The sequence below is a fragment of the Gopherus evgoodei genome, chromosome 7 (assembly GCF_007399415.2).
Source record: "Gopherus evgoodei ecotype Sinaloan lineage chromosome 7, rGopEvg1_v1.p, whole genome shotgun sequence".
In the NCBI taxonomy this organism is placed as follows: domain Eukaryota; kingdom Metazoa; phylum Chordata; order Testudines; family Testudinidae; genus Gopherus; species Gopherus evgoodei.
Window position 1 is genome coordinate 29,801,787 of NC_044328.1, and position 20,311 is coordinate 29,822,097.

Here is a 20,311-nt window from a genome sequence, read left to right on the forward strand (position 1 = left end):
CTCCTAGGTGCTACAGTAATACAAATAAAATAAATAAATAAACAAACAACAATTAGTCCTCAAAAAGGACACAGATTGAATTCACTAGAGAGCGAATCTATTACTGAGTTAAATCAAATACTGCTGCCTTTTCAAAACTGTAATTAAAAACAATGTGGGTCTTTTTACTTATTTTAGATATTTTCTAATAAATGTGGCAACACTTGTTCAGGATAAATTAGCATGGCTTTACTGTGTACCATTGCCATATAAAAAGCTTCATGTGATTTGAAGTTTGATCTACTATAGCCTTTTTTAGAATAACTATTTATCATTATACTTTACTATTAAACCTTTCCCATGTTTGCTTTTAGGAAATACAAGAACTCTTGAAGCCACCTCTGACAATGTACACTCTTTTCAGGTGTTCCAAAGTCCTGTTTCTATTGATGTTTTTCAGGTAAGAAAGCTAAACTGTTGTTATCCCTTCAATATGTGTGCATAATATAGTTGAGTATCATCAAACCGATTCTAGTTAGAACATTATTTTTGCCCAAGTAACAAACATACCTGAGGGTCTGCAAGGAAAAAGTTTAAAGGAACACATGTACCCGCTGAATCTGGCCTCACTATTACAGAAATAAGCCCTCTTCAGCTAAAAGCAGAAATATAGAGCTGAACTCACCCCTGGCGTAACTTCATTGTTTTCAGTGATCTATAATATTTTATACTAAATATACTGTTGATCAGTCAAACTTGTCCAGAAATAAAGTGGACTTGAACTTTGCCAAGTAATATTATTTGATTACTATTATTATTTATGGAGAGCGAACACTGTGCTAGGTGCTATACGAATATGAAATATATATGGCCACATGGTCCCTGCCTGAAGCATATTACAGTTTATTTCAGACAGAGCAGCTCAGCCACACATAATACAACAGGTGATAGTACAATCTTAAGGTACGATTAGAAGTACTGGGTGCAGGCGGGTCTAGGCCTGTCCATGACTAAAGGCCATCCCACTCAACTAAGGGAGCACTAAGTGCAGGTTCCATTTGATTACAGGAAACAAAGGAGAACACAGGCACAGGAGTGAGGACAAAAGAGTCAGTGGATATTGCCCAGAGGAACTCTGCCTGGAGTTTTGAGTGGAGAAGGGACCAAAAATAGTTCCCATAGTTGCAGAGCACTCCTTCAAGTTTCCTCCTCCTGGTGTGATGGGTGACCATCTTGGCCAGTGCCAGGAAGAGAGATTGATGAGGAGGTCCCGTGACCTTAGGGGACCATGGATGGGGTGTGCACAGATCATCTTGATCTGATCATCACTGAAAGGCTTTAGGGAAGGGAAGGGAAGGAGTTGTTTGAAAACATTTTTTTCTGGGTTAGAATATGTTTGTGAAATCCAGTTCTCTCTGTAACTCCCTTAACTAATGGGCCAAATTCTGACCTTTTAAACATGAATGTAGTTCTGCTGAAATCAATAGGGTTGCAGGGATGTAACTTTTTAAAAACAAAGACAAAAAGCACACTTTAAAGAACAAAATAATTTTGAAGAGGTCTGTGACAGGTTACCCCCCCCTTTGAGGTGCCACCTGATGTACTGGGACACCGCTTAGCTCACCTGAGTTTCCTTACCTGTCTTGCTAAGCCACGCCCTCAAACCACCTCTAGCACACGCACAGGTAGGGACACATCCAGCTGCAGAAAGACATAGTAAATAAACAAAAACTGCAAACTGAGCTTAACACACTAGATAGGTAGGATATAAATTAGCAAATTCCCACTTTGAATGATAAACGGGCTGGCAGACTCTTAAGGCACAAGTTGCTTTGGCTTTCCCAGGTTTTCATGCCACAGGCTAAAGATCCTTCTAGCCTGGGACCATCACTTCCCACTCTTCAGTCCTGCGTCAAACAGTTCCCATTATGCAGTGCTATATCTGAGAGATGTTTATTGTACACAGTTCCTGTGGTAATCCTTGTGCTTGTGTGCATTTCCTCAATAAGCCATTAACATTGTTTGGCCTTTTTACTGTTGTACCTGAAAGGCAGCTTGTGGGTTCTTTTTAACCTCACAACATGTTTCAGTAACACATACATAGCCAAACTTCATAATGTCACATTCGACAACAACACGTACAATTCAACAAGATGTTAATGTCTAACAGATCAAGACCTTTGGAATGATACCTCACAAGACATACTTTGTACAAAACATTTCCTAATTACATAACAGTGGTAAATATTGGGGGCTCAGGGTGTCACAAAGTCTATGCAACATATCTTTCCCTTATGAAAAGATAAAATAGGAGGGAAAAGTTTACATATGTTGTGACAAGATGTATAGACCCCACACTGATGAGGAAAGGGCAGAGATGCATGGGTGGAAGGCCTAGCCCCACCCCTCTGGCCCTATCAATCATGCATTATAGGGAGGAGGCCTTTAAAAGGAAGGAAACTGCAGCCAGTCATGGGAGTACGCATGCACCAACCACCACTAGGGTTGCTCTAAGCAGCAGACTGCAGGAGCAAGTTGTGAAGGGCACTCCTAGGCAAGGGACCTTCACCCTGGCCCTGAGGAGAGTACAGCAGGCTCCCAGTCCCAGCTAACACAGACAGGTTGAGTCTGACCCAGCCACAGCATTAAACCTATTATGCTGGGACTGGATTCTTGGCAGCACTAGACTTGCCACTCCCATATCCCCCTTTTGCTGAAACTCCAGGGAGAGAATATCCCTGAAGGCATGACAATTTGTGAATTTCATTTTTATCACCCAGCCAGAGAACCATAAGGAGGCCCCAAAAGGGAAGAACTGCCCCCACCCTTCACACAGTAGGAAAGTGGGGCTGATGTTGCAACCACCAGTGGTGATAATTGGGTGGGGGAGGAACCACCAAGGACTCTGTTACATGCATTTCTCCAAACTATTTAAAATAAATGAATTGTTACTTAAGATTTCCTGACCTGTTTGGAAACCTGCCCTTTGTTAATCTTCCAAAACCCTGTCTGCCTCCTTAGCAGAAATGTGTGGCAACAGTCACTTTCAACTCACTTTAATTTATAAAAAATAAATTTGGAGTGTTGAGAAAATCCCAATTTATCTTTGATAATATAAATTTGGTTAAAAGTAGCCAAAAGGGCTACAGATTGCTGCTGAAATAGGAGTTTAGCAATCTGGTAGGAAAGGAGAGTTTAAAACTCTCAGGTTTTCTCCTTCAGCCCTTCACACATACAGCTCCCCCAAACACATCCCTGTCGGTATCACATCTCACTTTTCCTTTTGGAGGGAATCAAGTAGAGGAAGAGTGAAGGAGATGTTGTCTATAGGAAGGAATCCAGTTAGTCCTTTCTGGGACAGAGGAATCCACGGGGAATGACCTGGACTGTGGGTAAGGCCCGAGCGGGTGGGTGGTCAGGGGGCTTTGGGGACTGTTTCTGGGGCCAGCAAGCATAGTCAGCAGGCCTCTAAGTGAACCTCACTGTACAGAATCTTGATTATTTTGGAGTCAGTTGCATGGAAAATTTTACCCATACTGTTTAATTGCTTAATTATGCCTACTATTTTATTATCAAATATTTTATCTGAGATTAATATGTTGTGGAGCTTAATCAAAAACTCCTTTCTATTTGCCTTTTTGTTTCATAATACCATGAATTTATGGATGAGATCTCTCTAAGAAATTGCGAGATGAACTGATTATCCTGATAGACTCCTACTCTTACGCTCTTTTGCAAATGGATAGGGTATAAATCTGAGAATAAATTGGCCATTGAGTTTATTCTGTTGATTGTTGGCTCAAAGTATCTTACAATAAATAGATCTGGCTTCTGAGAGGATAGACTAGCAACAACCTCTTCATCCTACCATGTATATTCTCTGAATTGTGTTTTCTTCACTTATTTACTTGCAAATGTTGGACCTGGATAACTGGTGAAGAGTTATTTTCAATATATCCTATTTCAATATCTACAAATGACATTTCTCATTTAATTTCTGGGACTTGGCATTATTTTATATTACAGTCACAACACAAAGCATAGCTTACTCACATTGAAATCAATGGACAACCTGTATAGCCAGTTTCAAGGAAGCAATTTTTTGTAAAGAAAAATCAAATAAAACATTGAATAAAAGTATTCAGTACCAAAGTTATAGGTGTATAGTGGAGTATTTGTAACCATTAACTTTAGAAGTAATGCAGGGTCAATAGAATATGCAGCAAAATGACAAAATCCATTGACATTTTACCTTACAGTTCTTCATGTTAAATTTAATTATTGTATAATTTTCCAATGGAATAAAATATATAGAAAATGGTTTAAAGTATGTATCATGTATGTAGGAATCAGATTAGATAGATATACTGGGCCTGATCATGTGGGTTTTGTTCAGGAAATATCCCATCGATTTCAATGAGAGTTTTATAAGATTAAGAAAGGATTGTTGGATTGGGTTTTCAGGGATTGATCCTGAGAGGTTCCATCCACCTTTTGTGAAATGTTAACAGCCTTCACCTGGATTTGAGGGCATTTACCATATTTCATCATTGGGTTTTTAATAAGGAAAGAATTAACATACATATTAAATTCTTGATAGACTGAAGTGACTATCAGAGAGTTTCATTTCAATTGCTGATGTATTTCAAAGTATTATTGTTTTGCTGTGTAGAAGCCGCTGTAGTTTGTTAAAAATAGAATGTTTTAAAACATACATTATACACCTGACAGACCAGAACAAATAGGCATTCCAGTCTATTGGATAAATACATATTCATAATTTTTCTAAAACACATTCTCTAGACAGTAGCCTGGGACAGCTGTTTCAAAGTAATTTTGTATTAGGATGAGTGCTAATGCATTTTCGATAAATTCCATAAGAAAATTTAGGAACAAAACTTACTTTAGGAGTGTAGATGTGTTTAAAAATTAAGTACCAAGGCAAAAGAAGCTCTGGTACATACATGGCAGAGATGCATAAGGGAAAAGGAAAAGTTCTTGGCTTTTTTCAATTCCCTTTGTTACAATTGTACAAAATACCCTATTGCAGTAGTTATCCCTGCTCCTTTTGAGGTAGGGTAAAGAAGGGAGTACACAGCATCCCAATTACAGAATAGGACTACTTGGTATGCTCAGATTTTTGGTCCCAAAGGCAACATGATACTTAAGCAAGGAGTCTAATTTTAAACTCATATGTTGGACGGCTAGCTAAATGCTTAAATATCTTGCTGAATCAGGGCCTTTTTTAACTTGTGTTTTGGAAACTCAAGAGTTAGTGCTACTCTGCTTATGGAAGAGGTGTAATGTACCCTTCTTCAGCCACCTGAATACAATGGGTTGTCCTAATGCCCAAATGATTATGAGGTCTTGTGGACAGAATGTGACCCTTAGTTATAATTTAATCAAGAACAAGAGGAATGAGGCTGCACATTAGACGCTCATTACATAAATCCAGAATTATCTTGGAATAGCATGGAGCTGGGTGATAATTAAAGTGATTGAAATAAATTGTTTCTAAACACCAATTACTTAATGGACATACCCACCATGCAACAGCTTATGTAAATTATAACAAAAGTTGACACTCCAGACCAATGGAATACAAGCTATAATCATATATTGATCAGAAAAACAATGTTGTGTGATGTGATTAAAAAGAATGTTGTCTGGCAATTTTCCCTGTGTTTTTTAGAACGACATGAAATATATTCATCCACAGTCCATTAAAACTATGTGGTTAAATTAATGCAACTCACTGACTGTTTAGCTGTAATTATGTGTTACTGGGTGAGAGACAGAAGAACTGCAGCAAGTATGGCCTCTATGTAACAGATTAAAAGGTGATACTTACCCAGCAATTAATTATACCTACATTTCATTAATATTTAAAATATATACTTGATTTAAAGGTTCTTTCTTCTTTAGAAGATCATAAATCTTATAGCGAACAGATTAATTGTGGCCAAGTATTGTTAAAAGAGCATACTTAAAAGAAAATTGAGTAAATCAATGAAATACCTCCACCTAATAAATCAATTTCCAGAGACAGGAGAATTCATATAGTCTATGTGATTCTAGAAGAAAGAACTTTACAACTGACAATGAAATACAGCTACCTCCCAGCAAAGATTATGAGAGGAAACACACTTGCCCAGTGTCACACAGTAGCAGAGGGGGGAATAAAACACTCCTGATTTCCAGTCCTGTATCCTATCCACAGAACTCCTACCTCCATCTCTACATAAACCTCTACTATTAGGTCACTGGAATAATCTTGTTATACCACTAGTTTTATTTGTTTTACTTTCCTATATTGTACTCATAGCAAGTTTGTGTACATAGGAGCTGCCACAGTAATTCTACTTGATTTACCCAACATGTTTATTTCTCTCTTTTAAAATGTGGTGCAGTAAAAGCAGGATTTTGAGAGATTTAATGTATAAAAATATTCCTTTTTTTTTAAACTGTCTTTTTTTCCCTGGGGACTTTAAGTGGATTTCACTGTATAAAAACAAGCATTATTATAAATGAGGAAACAAAAAACAAACAAACCAGAAGAGATATATGGTACCGTATGTTTTACACATTCAATGCTAGGGAAACCTGAGTTGTTTCCACAAGCTGTTCAGTTATTAGAACAGTTAAAAAAATATTTAAGGCTAAAAATGGTAGTTTCTGCAAATTAGGGATTGAACAAGCTTCATGAAATCTGACATTCTTTAGGATATTATTTTTCTATAGATGTGTGCTTTATGAAATACAAAAGCACAGACATTTCACTTTATGTAAATCTAATGGCAAGCAGTCATTTATGGCCCTGACACATGTACCAGTTTCAGGAAACTCAATTTTGTCTCTATAAGACTCTTCCTCCATGTTCTTCTTTTCCTTTAGGTTAAGGAAAATGTCCACAGCTGAAGGAAAAGGTGAAATTCTTCCTCCAACTATACAGAAAATAATGAAGGGATACAACAAGTACCTACGTCCATTTTTTGATAGTAAGTATATAAGTTGCTTTGGACAAGTTTACACCATAACTTAGGCGCTGACTTTTGTTTTTGCTGGTGGGTGATTTTGAAGACGTGTGTGTGTTTGGGGGCGGGGGAGGAGAGGCTCTGCCAGTTTTGGGGGGAGGCTATTTTTAGCATATGTATACACTTCTTTCATATTCTAGTTATTGAATACGTTTCTATCATTGGTATCTTTACTATTTTAATAATGATTTAATTTTTATGAACTACTAATTAATTGATAATTACATTATCATGGATAATATATTAACATACTATATAAATAGTATATTAACAGCGTTGCAATCACCTACAAGCTGTCTTCACTAACGTCCCAGGTTAAAGACATTAGGTATCTCACTGTAGCTTTCGGGATAACTGTCAGCAATCTTATTTACATCTAGTTCCCTGGTATGATCTTGATGCACATTAAGGACAGCTACATTATTCAGTTGCATCTGTCCCACTGATGACTGGAGATGATTTTTAAGTGTTCTGAAACTGGAGAATGAGTGTTCCGCAGTTCAGGATGGTACAAGCACGGTGAGAAAGATGTATAAATTTGCAGTACTCTGAAAGCATAGTGCTTTCAGAATACTGCAAATGACTCAAAGATCTCTTTCTTGATGGGTAACAGCTAATTTAGACACCATTTCGTATAGATAGTTGGGATTATAATTTGGCAATAGCATTACTTTGCATCTAACATTGAATTTCATCTGCCATTCTGTTGCCAAGTTACCCAGTTTTGTGAAATCCCTTTGTAACATTTTGCAGTTAGCTTTGGACTTACCTTTGTTGAGTAAATTTGTATCATCTGTAAATTTTTCCACCTCACTGTTTACCCCAGTACAGGTCCCTGCATGGATCAGCGTATTGTATAAAATCTGTCTTCCTTGAATAACATGCAGACTCTGAAAATGAAGTTCTCTAGTTTTAAATTTTAAAACATATGCAGGTCATGTATGGCACTGTAAAATAAATTAATCAAAGGGAAAGAAGGCAATCATTCTAAAGTTAGGAGTTCAGAAGCTTAATTCTTTCTGACAAAATTATTTCCTTTTATGTAATCACTTAGAGTCATTGGCTAAGGAGGTTCTTAGATCATGCAGTTATGTTTGAACACATGCGGTGAGACTAGTCATCAGTTTACCAGCCAGAGCACATCACATCACATGTAATTTTTAGAGCAATTTTATAAAATACGAATAGCCATTACTATATTGTATTTAAAAGTGCATAATATATCTACATCTGTTTCTCTCTTTTTTTAAGTGTTCCAACTTCTGACACAGCTGCTTTTGTTTATGTAGTATGTTGTTAGCAAATAACAAACAATGTTAGGCTATGGCTATACTTTCAGATGTAGAGAGCCAGAAGTTAAACCAGCCCTTGGAGACAGCAGCAGGTAAAGTGCTGCCGTGTTTTCACACTGTCAGCTGCAAGCACAATGGCGTGGCCACACTGGCAGCTCTTGCAATGCCACAGAGAGCAGTGCATTGTGGTAGCTATCCTGCAGCATGCTTTTCAAATGGTGAGGGTGGAGTGTGACAGGGAGTGTGTTGTGTGTATGTGGGGGGAGAGACAGTGTTTTGGGGAGCAGAGAGTGGGTCAGCACGCTGTCTTGTAAGTTCAGACAGCAGCAGGGCGAAGGGGGAAACCCCGACATAAGCCCCACCCCTTGCCCCTCTCTCTCTCTCTCTCACACTCACACACATGCACAAATGCCTGTCTCTGCAGCAGCAGCATTCCACAGTGATGGTTTGCTTTGCATCCCGGAGCAGATAAGCATGCTGGCTGTCAGAAATGGAGCTTTGAAAGGGGATATCCACATGCCCTCAGCCGAGTTCAAAACAATGACCAAAGTGGCCACTTGACATCAAGGGATTATGGGACATTTCCAGAGGCCAATCACAGCACAGTAATGCAACACGTCATCCACACTGATACCCCGGTATTTCAGCCAGGGTGCAGCAAGCTCTATGTTTCTCATGAAGGTGGATTACTAGGAGCACTCCAGCTTGCAGAGTCCAGGCGCTCTAAGTGCCTTGCCAGTGTGGACACCTCAGGAGTTAGGGCGCCCAGGGCTGATTTAATGTGCTCTAACTTGCAAGCGTAGCCAAGGCCTTAGTAAATATGGAGTGCTAAGTACATTCCATCTAATTCAGGACAATACACAATGAGACAGTAGTTACCATTAGGATTTCCGTTTTTTAGGTATAAGAATTGCTGGGGCCACTACATACATATGTGGCTTGATCAGCGGAAAATGACTTTAGTTCTAGTCTGCTACTAGTATACATTTGTTAACGTGCCTTGGTTGAGTGAGACTCAGTACAGAGACAGACACAGAGCAGTAGCAAAGTACATCTGTTGAGGTCCAATACTAAAGCACCTCAGCAAAATCACTTTAGTTAAGACCTAACACATGAGCACATTTTAGCAATGGCTCTCAGCTTCTGGAGTTTGGCCAGAGCTTCTTACCTCTCAGTTGTGTTATAGAAAGTCTGCTGAAGAGGTGGGGTGAGACTACAGGAAATGCATTTTACAGGTAGCAATTTTTACAACAGGATTATTAATCATGATGGGAGAGAGAAGAAATTTATCAGGGAGTAATGTAGGTGACTGGCATTAATGTTTTAGCACCATGTAAATGTTTATGTGTTTTTGTGAGAATAACCTATGGGCATCAGTAGCACCTAATGATGATTTTTAGTAAGGAAGTTATTGAAGAAGCATGGCTTTCTAATGTAGACACAGTCTACAGTGACAAAGACATTTTTTTCTGTAAATGCAGGAATACCACTTCCCTGAATAACATTAGCTATGTCAACAGAAGCCCTCTTCCATTGACATAGGTGCATCTACATGGGTTTTTTTCCCAGCATAGCTTAGTGGGTTTTGTTATTGTTGTTTTTCCCCACACTCATGACCAATGTACCTATGCTGACTTACCTTTTAAGTATAGACCAAGCTAAAGTATAGCAGACTTTATTCAGAGCTGCAACTACGTCCACAACTCCTAAATGCAGGGTTAAGCCACTGGATCAGTGTAGTCACATAAACCTCTTCTAGGGTCTTATTATTATGGGTACCTCAACTTATTTTTTCTTGTTTAGTTGTTTAATAATTGTATACAGAAAATGACAAAGGGTTGACCAAATGCAGATGGATATTTTGCTGTAAATGGGTGTAGCTTCACTGAAGTCAATGAAGCTATGTTGATTTATACCTCCTGAGGATCTGGTCCTAAGTACAATATATAGACCAACATGCATATGCACATAAGCATATATGTACACTGGCATGAGTCCAAAGTGTGCCTGTACAATCCCTGAAGCACAAGCAAGTATTTGTACATATGTATGTTGGATACACATAAAAGTGTGCTTGCGAATTTGAAAATCTGGGCCATAATGCTGCTTACATTACTCAGGAGACTCTGCAAATTGTATAATCCATTTTATCAAGGAGTTCATAGATTTGATAAAATCATCTCCTAACTGTTTTCATTAATTTTCTTGTACAAACAGGCATTGGAATGCAACACACTCAGATTTCAGTGTGCATATTCTTGATTGTATCTGTTCTCCATTTGATCTGCTATTAATTATCAGTAAGGATGATTACAGAAAAAAATTTGCTCCCAAAAGGGAATTAGTTTGTCATATGACTAGATCTTGTTTAGATGAGCTGATTGCTGGCATCAACAATTATTAGAGTTTAGTATTAACTAGGTATAAAGGGATCTAGTAATATGATTTAATCTAGTGAAAAATGGAACAGATTTTATCCTGAATTTTGAAACCCAATAGCTCGGAGGTGTTCATATTTGAGGTTTTGCTTCAGGCAGGACATGAAGTTACTTAGTGTGATCCTTGCATACAAGTATCACTCTATGAAAAAAAATTGACACTAAATTCTCTTTAATATTTAGCAAATGGATTTCTAACCCTAAAAAGAGAACATCATTTATTAATAGATTGGCATCAGACAATGTGGATTCCCCATTGCTGTTGCCAAGAGGGAGAGACAAGTACCATTGTCATTAATTAATGATACATTTTAAGGAGGCATATTCTTTTCCTTTTAGGAAAACCTCCATCTTGCCAGTTCCTTTTCATGTGTCATTTATTCTGAGGTAGACAGATGATTGGAAATTATTTTCAATTAAAAAAATCAAGCTAGAATCACCGTTGAAGAGACTATGAAGATATTTATTCTTGTGAATACAGTGAACCTGGATACATTCTTCTATAGCAATAGAAAAATGGTAATTTATCCCTCTTGTATAGTGCAGTATCCATGTAGTTAATAGAGTCTAATCTCTCAGCTTTTGCAGATGTAAAATTGATGAATGGGTTTTAGGTTTGTCTGTATCTGTTTAAGTACATATCCACTCCTCTCATTTACTAGAGGTTTGTAGAGTACTTAACACAACAGGGCACCAACCTTGTTGCTAAAAGGTGTGTAATAGCCCCTCGCTCTCCCGCTCAGAGGGAGGCCACTCAGGCTGGTCCTGTCTGGCCAGGACCAGAGTCCTCAGGACAGCCAAGAGCCCACAGTAGGGCTGGGCAATCAAATAGTCACTGTCAGGCTTTAGCCTGGGTTTGGGTGGTTCAAGCTGTCAGCCCTTAAACAGAGTCTATCAGGGCTGGCTGTGGCCTGGGCGGAGCCAGCAAACAACTATTTTATCAGTAGGCTGAGGCCTGGGCTTGAAGAGGCTCAGGCAGCCCGCAACAAAACAGTCTTTAGGGGAACAGGGTCCTGGGCTTGAAGAGGCTCAGGCTGCCAGCAAACAACAGTCTTTTGGCTGGCTTTAGCCTGGGCGAGGCTCAGGCAGTCAGCAAACAGCTGTCTGTGGGTGAGTTGGTAAAGAGGCTCCTTCCTCAGGGCTAGAGCTTCCCTGCACAGTGTAGGGAGTCAGCCATCCAGGGTGGGGTGGCAGGGGGATGCAGGCCCACCCTACTCCACTGCATCCCAGCCCAGTGCCCTGGCAGGGGCAGGATTGGCTGCCCCTGCATCAGTGGGGATCCAGCTGCAACTCGCCAACTGAGCCACGCTTGGCTCTGCAGCCGGCTGCTCCATGGCTGCCCCTGGGCCACTTCCTGCCTCCCCGGGGTTTGGTACCGGTAGCCTCCAGGCTTCCCCTGGCTCCTCAGAGTACACAGTGGCAGGCACTCCGGGCCGGTCCTTGTCAGCATCTGGGGATCAGGAACAGCCAGGTATAGGTTTCCCTCTGGGCTGCAGCAGAATGGGAGGAGCGTCATTCTCCTCCGCAGGCTCTGCCCCAACTGTGCTGCAGGGCCTGCCTTTTATATTTCCAGACATGTCCTGGTGCTTTTGGCGAGAGGAGCAGGGCGATCTAGGCTCCGCCCTCTGAGGCCATTCAGCCTCACTACAAGGTGCTACTGTAATATTTTTTAAAATTATTAACCACAACAATGTTCACATTTCCTAACAATGCTTCTGCAATGTCTTTCTTTTGCATCAGTTCATCAGTCAAGTCAGCATGAATTCAAAGGATGGGAGTGAGGTGATAATATTACAGAAAAATCAAATTCCCTAATGTAGAGTGACTCCTCTGTGTATCTTACTTTTCATGATTAATGACTGTTAATTCTCCTCTCCTTCCCCCACTCATTCTGAGTTAATTTCTGTATGTTTGTCTAGTTGGTTTATATTGTAAACTTGTCAGGGCAGGGACCTTGTCTCTTAACTTGTTTAATGTACATTGATTGCCCGGTATACAAATAAAAGTATACATACAATATATTTTCTTGAAGATTAGTCAATCAGTTAGTTCACCTTTTCCCCAACAGGGTGGCATTAGCATGTATTCAAGTGACTGATCAAGACTTAAGTAGACTAGCTAACAGATGGCATCATGATGCAATCAAAAAGGTAGGCTGCCACCTACATCAGGGTATTCTTGCTGGACTATTTGGTGATAAACTGACTTCTTGCCAATCCTTGTATTTATATTCACAACATCCCTGTGAGGTATTGAAGTATTCTCTCCATTTTACAGATGAGGAACTGAGAAACAGAGTGACTTTCCTGAAGTCCAACAGGATGTCTATGAAATAGTAGGGAATTAAACTAGGGTCTCCCAAGTTCTAGGCTCGTGCTCTAACAACTAGTTTATCCTTCCCCAAGAACATGATGGCTACCTCCAGATGGGAAAGAAAAAGCCCATGTTGAAAGGCCACTCTCAACCTTAAAACCATATTTTTTGTGAAATTATCATTTTCTTTAGCTTTGTAACTAACTAGTAGACACTTTACTAAAGTCTGTGTCAGCTGGTGCACATGCTCCAACAAAGAAACTTTGGGTAAAAAGCCCTAAGTGATTTAGAAGGCTAAGTTCCATTAAGTCTTAATGAGACACACTCCTAATAGGGGCATTTCCAAAAATACCTACCTCCTATTAAAAGTCAATAGGAGCTAGGCATCTAACCTGCTTAGGCACTTTTGAAAGTCCTGTGCTAAGTGCTTTTGAAAATGGGCCTTAGGCTCCCAAATCACATTGGGGCTTTTGAAAATTTTAACCTTTGATACCCATCTGCATGGTTTTTCTTGTAGTTCTTAAAGGAACTGGACACCAAAAAGTCAAATTAGTATGTTTCCCAGACCTTAAGAAAAGCTCAAAAGCTTGCCTCTCTCACCAACAGAAGTCAGTCCAATAAAACATATTACCTCACCCACCTTGTCTTTCTAATAGCCTGGGACCAACATGGTTACAGCAACACTTCAAATTACCACTATGTTTCGTGTGAATCTGAATATTCTTTTTTTCTAATTATTTGGGCTCTCAGGCGATTAAAAAAATTAATTGTGATTAATCCCACCATTAATAAAAATTAATGACAAATTTACAAATGTAGAATTATGTACAAAAATAGCTGCATTCAAAAATAAAACAATATAAAACTTTAGAGCCTAGAAAGTCATAGACTATCAGGGTTGGGAGGGACCTCAGGAGGTCATATAATCCAACCCACTGCTCAAAGCAATCCCCAGACAGATTTTTGCCCCAGATTCCTAAATGGCCCCCCTCAAGGATTGAACTCACAATGTTGGGTTTAGCAGGCCAATGCTCAAATCACTGAGCTATCCCTTCCATACTTCTCATACAGCCAGTTGCTCAGACAAACAAGTTTGTTTACATTTGCAGGATTTAATACTGCCCATTTAGTGTTTCCAGTGTCATCTCAAAGTGAAAACAGGCATTCATATGGCACTGTAATAGCTGGCGTCGCAACATATTTATGTGCCAGATGCGCTGAAGATTCATATGTCCCTTCATGCTTCAACCACCATTCCAGAGGACTTGCATCCATGTTGATGATGGCTTCTGCTAGATAATGATCCAAAGCAGTGCAGACTGATGCATGTTCATTTTCATCATCTGAGTCAGATGCCACCAGCAGAAGGTTGATTTTCTTTTTTGGTGGTTTGGGTTCTGTAGTTTCTGCATCAGAGTGTTGTGTTTTTAAGATTTCTGAAAGAATTCTCCATGCCTCATCACACTCAGATTTTGGAAGGCACATCAGATTTTTAAACCTTGGGTCAAGTGCTGTAGCTATCTTTACCGGCATTGGTACCTTCATTGTACGTTGTCAAAACTGCAGTGAAAGTTTTCTTAAAACAAACAACATGTGCTGGGTCATCATCCAGGTCTGCTATGACATGATATATATGGCAGAATGTGGGTAAAACAGCAGGAAACACAATTCTCCCCCCAAGGAGTTCAGTCATAAATTTAATTAATGCATTATTTTTTTAACGAGTGTTGTTAGCATGGAAGCATGCCTTCTAGTATCTGGCATGTAAATACCTTGCAATGCCAGCTACAAAAGTGCCATGCAAATGCCTGTTCTCACTTTCAGGTGACATTGTAAATAAGAAGCAGACAGCATTATCTCCCATAAAATGTAAACAAACTTATTTCTCTTAGCAGTTGGCTGAACAAGAAGTAGGACTGAGTGGACATGTAGGCTCTAAAGTTTTACATTGTTTTGTTTTTTAATGCAGTTAAGTAACAAAAAAAATCTACATTTGTAAGTTGCACTTTCACAATAAAAAGATTGCACTAGAGTACTTTTATAAGGTGAATTGAAAGATACTATTTCTTTTATCATTTTTACAGTGCAAATATTTGTAATAAAAATAATAATATAAAGTGAGCACTGTACACCTTATTTTATGTTGTAATTGAAATAAATATATTTGAAAATGTAGAAAAATATCGAAAATATTTAATACATTTCATTAGGTATTCTATTGTTTAACAGTGGGATTAAAACTGCAATTAATCATGATTAATTTTTTAATTGTGATTCATTTTTTCGAGTTAATCACATGAATTAACTGTGATTAATTGACAGCCCTACTAATTAGGTTAATTTGAGTGCTAATACAATTATTTTTTAAAAAATACTGCATTTCCTATTTAACGTGTTTAACAATTTTACACTAAATTCAGCCTCTTACATCCCTCTTCTCTTCCAGTTACCAGTATTCCAGACAGGCAGACAGCTCAAAACCCCATACCCACTCTCCAATTCAACTTGATACAGACCTGTGTGTCCCCCAAACCCTCAAGTCTGGGGTAAAAGTTGGGACTCCTAAATCTCTGTGTTGAAGTTAGCCACATTCTAAACTAGGATGAGTATTTTATCCCCTCTTCCTACAAAGAGATATGTTTTAAAAATATTTTTAGGCAGGGATAGTCTCACAATCAAAATTTTTCATAAATCTATCCTAAGTGAGGGGAGTCTCAAAACTTTCTGTTTAGTTCATTATCTGATTTCTTTCCACTTCCTCTTGTCTGTCTTCTTTCCAAAGGAAAGCCAAATATGCAACTTATTTACATTATTATAAAGTAGATATAAAAAACTTAAGACAGCCACTCCCTCAGAATTGTTTGTGTTTGTCACCACAATCCAATTAGCCTTCTTGGGCTAGAGAGCAAGACTATCTACATGCAGATTTCAACAACATGTAATGTTTCTCAATGAGAAACTCTTTAGATATAATTCTAATTTCTCTAATATACACTATCCTGAAACTTTCAAAGTGCTTATTCACTCTGCTTTTGGCTAGTAAAAGTTTTATACATGAGAAATAACTATTGTTTCCTTGTGGACAGTTATTTTTATTGCATAAGTCCATCCTCTGTTCAAAGTAAGAATGGCTAATCACAGTAATAATCAGTTTACATTTATATTTCTGGATCGTGCATTTTATGCAAAAATATAGCTGTCATGGTATAAATCCCCACTCTGAACCTTAGCGTCCAAAAGATGGGATACCAGCATGAATCCCCCTAAGCTTAATTACCAGCTTAGATCTTGTAGTGCTGCCAACAACCAGGACTTGCAGTGCCTGGTACACTCTGGTCCCCCAAAACCTTCTCAGAGGACCCCAAGACCCAGACCCCCTGGATCTTACACAAGGAAAGTAAACTCTTTCCCTCACCGTTGCCTCTCCCAGGCTTTCCCTCCCTGGGTTGCCCTGGAAGATCACTGTGATTCAAACTCCTTGAATCTTAAAACAGAGAGGAATGCACCTTTCCCCCTCCTCTTTCCCCCTGCCCCAAGAGGTAATACAGATTCAAGCTCCGTGAATCTAAAACAAAGGGATTCCACCTTTCCCCCCTCCCTTCTCTCTCCCTGTCTCCCACCAATTCCCTAGTGAGTACAGACAGACTCAATTCCCTTGAGCCTCAACAAGGGGAAAAAATCAATCAGGCCTTAAAAAGAAAAACTTTTAATAAAAAGAAAGAAAAAAAGTAAAAGTTGTCTCTGTAATTTAGATGGTAAATGTTACAGGGTCTTTCATCTTATAGATATTAGAGAGGAGCCTTCCCCCCAGCACAAATACACATTAAAATCATTCCAGCAAAATACACATTTGCAAATAAAGAAAACAATCAAAAAGACTAAACAACCTTTGTACTTATACTCACTATTTGAACAGAAAATTAGAGAGCCTGTAGGTACGTCTGGTTACTCTCAGAACCCAGAGAGAACAACAGACAAAGAAAAACACACAAAGACTTCCCTCCACCGAGATTTGAAAGTATCTTATCTCCTGATTGGTTCTCTGGTCAGGTGTTCCAGGTTCACTGTTTGTAACCCTTTACAGGTAAAAGAGACATTAACCCTTAACTATCTGTTTATGACAGTAGCAAAAGTAATGATTGTTAATGAGAAATCTGGCTTTATTAGTGTAGCGTGGCTGAGAGAGAGAAAGCATGAAGTGCTAAGAGCCAAAAAGCATTCCTTGAGCCATCCTGCTTGCATAGTGCAACAATGTACTCTGCAGTGCTCCTTGCTGCTCTGCAAGGATCAGTGTGCGTTTCCTCATAATGCAATGACAATAGCAGGAAGAGGATAGGGGGCCCAGAGGCCTGCTCCTTTTATGTCAATGGGACATTGAGTGCACCATTAGCCAAGAACACTCCCCACACTCCTAGCTTTCAAGAGAGCACGAGGTTCATATTCTGTGCTGGTTATGTACATGTGCCTTGGGAATAGGGAGAAGCACCAAGTGCCCTCATCTTTTCCCCCAACAAACAACCCTATGAAAATCAGGGCAGAATTTTGCCCTAAAAATTAGATGAGGTTAAAACGTATCTCCTGTCGGCAAATATAGAATTACACCAGGCTAAATGCAATCTCACTAAACAAGATGCCTGTATTGCTGAAGCATTTTGTGTGCACTATATCATCATAACATCATGGCTGGATGTATCAGCTGAAACACTGACCATAATTAGAACTTTTACAAAAGTGTCCTGAGGGATAAATTTTTAACAGTTATTGAAAGTTAGATGCAAAAATAACAATGCATGTTAACTAGATTTGTGCACAAATCACCACAGTTAGGACACTCACTCTGGCATTTTTTTGCTATATTTACCACATTTTATCCAGGGGCTATGAATAGATTCCTGGCAATAGCTATTGCAGTAATGAAGAATAGAATATGTGACTTTACTAATGTAAATTATTTTGAGCTGGGGTTGTACACATACAGTAACTTTTCACTTAAAGTCATCCCACTCAATGTTGTTTCCTTGTTACATTGCTGATCAATTAGGGAACATACTCATTTAATGTTGTGCAAAGCTCCACTCTTACGTTGTTTGGCTGCTTACTTTCTCCACAGCTGGCAGCCTCCCTTCACCCCCCACACCCGCCCAGGACCTCCCGCTCGCCAGCAGACCCCATGGATCAGTGCCTTCCCCCACAGCAATCAGCTGGCTTGCAGCATTTTGGAGGCAGGAGGGAGGGGGGAGGAGTGAGGACTAGGTGTGCTGGCTCCCTCTCCCTTTCCTCCCAAACACTGCAGGTTAGCTGATTGGGCAGGAGGCGGTGGGGGAGCAGGAGAGGGAGCCTTCACCAAGTCCTCGCTCCTCCCCCATCCCTCCTGCCTCCTAAACGCTGCAAGCCAGCTGATTGCCCCGGGCAGGAGGGAGGAGCGAGGACTTGGTGTGCCTACCCCCTCCCTCCTGAACATGGCAATCAGCTGGCTTGTGGCGTTTAGAAGGGAGGGAAGGGAAGGGGGAGGAGCCAGGATGCAGCATGCGAAGTAAAGGGGGAAGAGGTGAGGGGGAGAAGAGGCAGGTCAAAGGTGCGGTCTTGGGGGAAGAGGTGGAGTGGGCAGGCTGCAGGTTGAGCCCCCTGTCCCTGGTGCTTGCAGAGTAGGGGAAGCTGCCCTGGAACCTAACCTCCACTATTTACATTAATTATTATGGGGAAATTGGATTCACTTAACATTATTTCACTTAAAGTCACATTTTTAGGCACATAACTACAACATTAAGTGAGTTACTGTATTTGCTAATGCTGCTTGCAAAGCACATAGGAATCTGCCATATCAGATCAGTCCAACATTCCATTTAATCCAGTGTCCTGTCTCAGATAATGCTAATAAAAGATGCTTCAGAAGAACGTTAGAGGAACTCTTTTGTGCATATTTATGGAATAACTTTCTTGTAGAAATTTTGTCCTAACCTCTGTCAGTTATTTTCTAAGGACTGATGATTTATAGCCTCCCTCCCCAAACACACAACATTCTATATGCAACTGTGAATATTCTCATCAATATAAATATTCATTCCTGTTTTTAATCCTGTAAAGCTCTTAATCTCAGTGATACCTCGGAGCAATGAGTCTCACACATAAATTATATTTTCTATAAAAATATCTGCTTATATCAGTTGGAAATTTGCTGCCAATATAATTGGAATTATTCCTATGTATCCTTTCTCATAATGCGAAAACAAGGAATGCATAATTTATCCTCTTTATACCATTCATTATTTTGTATAATTCTAACATGTCCCCTCTTATTCATCCTGTTTCTAAATGAAACAGTATTATTCTTTTCAATTTCTCTTTATTTATGGAAATATTTCCATGCCTCTGTTCATTTTCACTCTACCTGCTCTGAACCCCCACTATTTCTGCTCTATCTTTTTTGAGAAAGACAGACCAGAATTTAATACCACATTCCAGCTGAAGTTATAGGATTGATTTATATAATAGCATTGTATTATTTCCAGTATTATCATCTATCCCATTCCTTATTCATCATAGCAATTTTGTTGCTGTTGTTGTGTTAGTATACCACTACACATTGAACAGGAATTCCTTTGGGCATCACTTGTGTTTGTCAACACTAAATTTAATCTGCCATCATTCTGCCCATTCACTCATTTTTGTTAAATCCCTTGAAAGGTCTGATTTTTTGAGTCTTGACTAATCTGAATAATTGTGTGTCATCTGCAAATTTACTATCTCACTTTTAATCCTTTCCCAAATCATTACAAATATAATGAACACTGGTCCTAACGGAACCTTGACACATGCCACAGTTAATCTTTTGCAATGCTGAAAATGGACATCTTATTTGGCAACTTATTCATCTTTTTGAAAATCCAAATTATGTTAAACATTCATCTTCATCCATTCTTTTGTTGACATTCTCACAGAACTTTAATAATTTAGAGAGTCACAGTTCTCTTCTACAGAAGCTGTGCTGGTTTGTCCCAATCATGTTATTCACCTAGCTGTTTTATAATCCTGTTTTTAATTTGCTCAGCCAATTCACCTGGTATTAGAGTAAATCTTACTGGTCTGTAATTTCCAGGATCATCCTAGCACCTTTTAAAAATAGGTTTAACGTTTTCTGCAATCTTGGACAATAGCCAATTTTAACTAGAAATAGCATATTTTTACAGAAGACTCAGCCTTTTCATTCTTAAGTTCCTTCACAACTCTTGGATGTGTACCATCCTATCATAGTAAC

At 39.2% G+C, this 20,311-nt stretch overlaps 1 protein-coding gene across 1 annotated transcript in view; it reads left to right on the forward strand.

Annotated features, from left to right (window-relative positions):
* Positions 1-386: 386 nt before the first annotated feature.
* The window catches only part of LOC115654839 (gamma-aminobutyric acid receptor subunit pi-like), a 53,188-nt gene continuing 33,263 nt past the window's right edge, over positions 387-20,311 (forward strand). Inside the window, exons 1-2 of the mRNA XM_030569670.1 lie at positions 387-439; positions 6,874-6,977. Of these exons, the coding sequence (XP_030425530.1) occupies positions 387-439; positions 6,874-6,977 (157 nt within the window). The remainder of the gene's footprint in view (positions 440-6,873; positions 6,978-20,311) is intronic.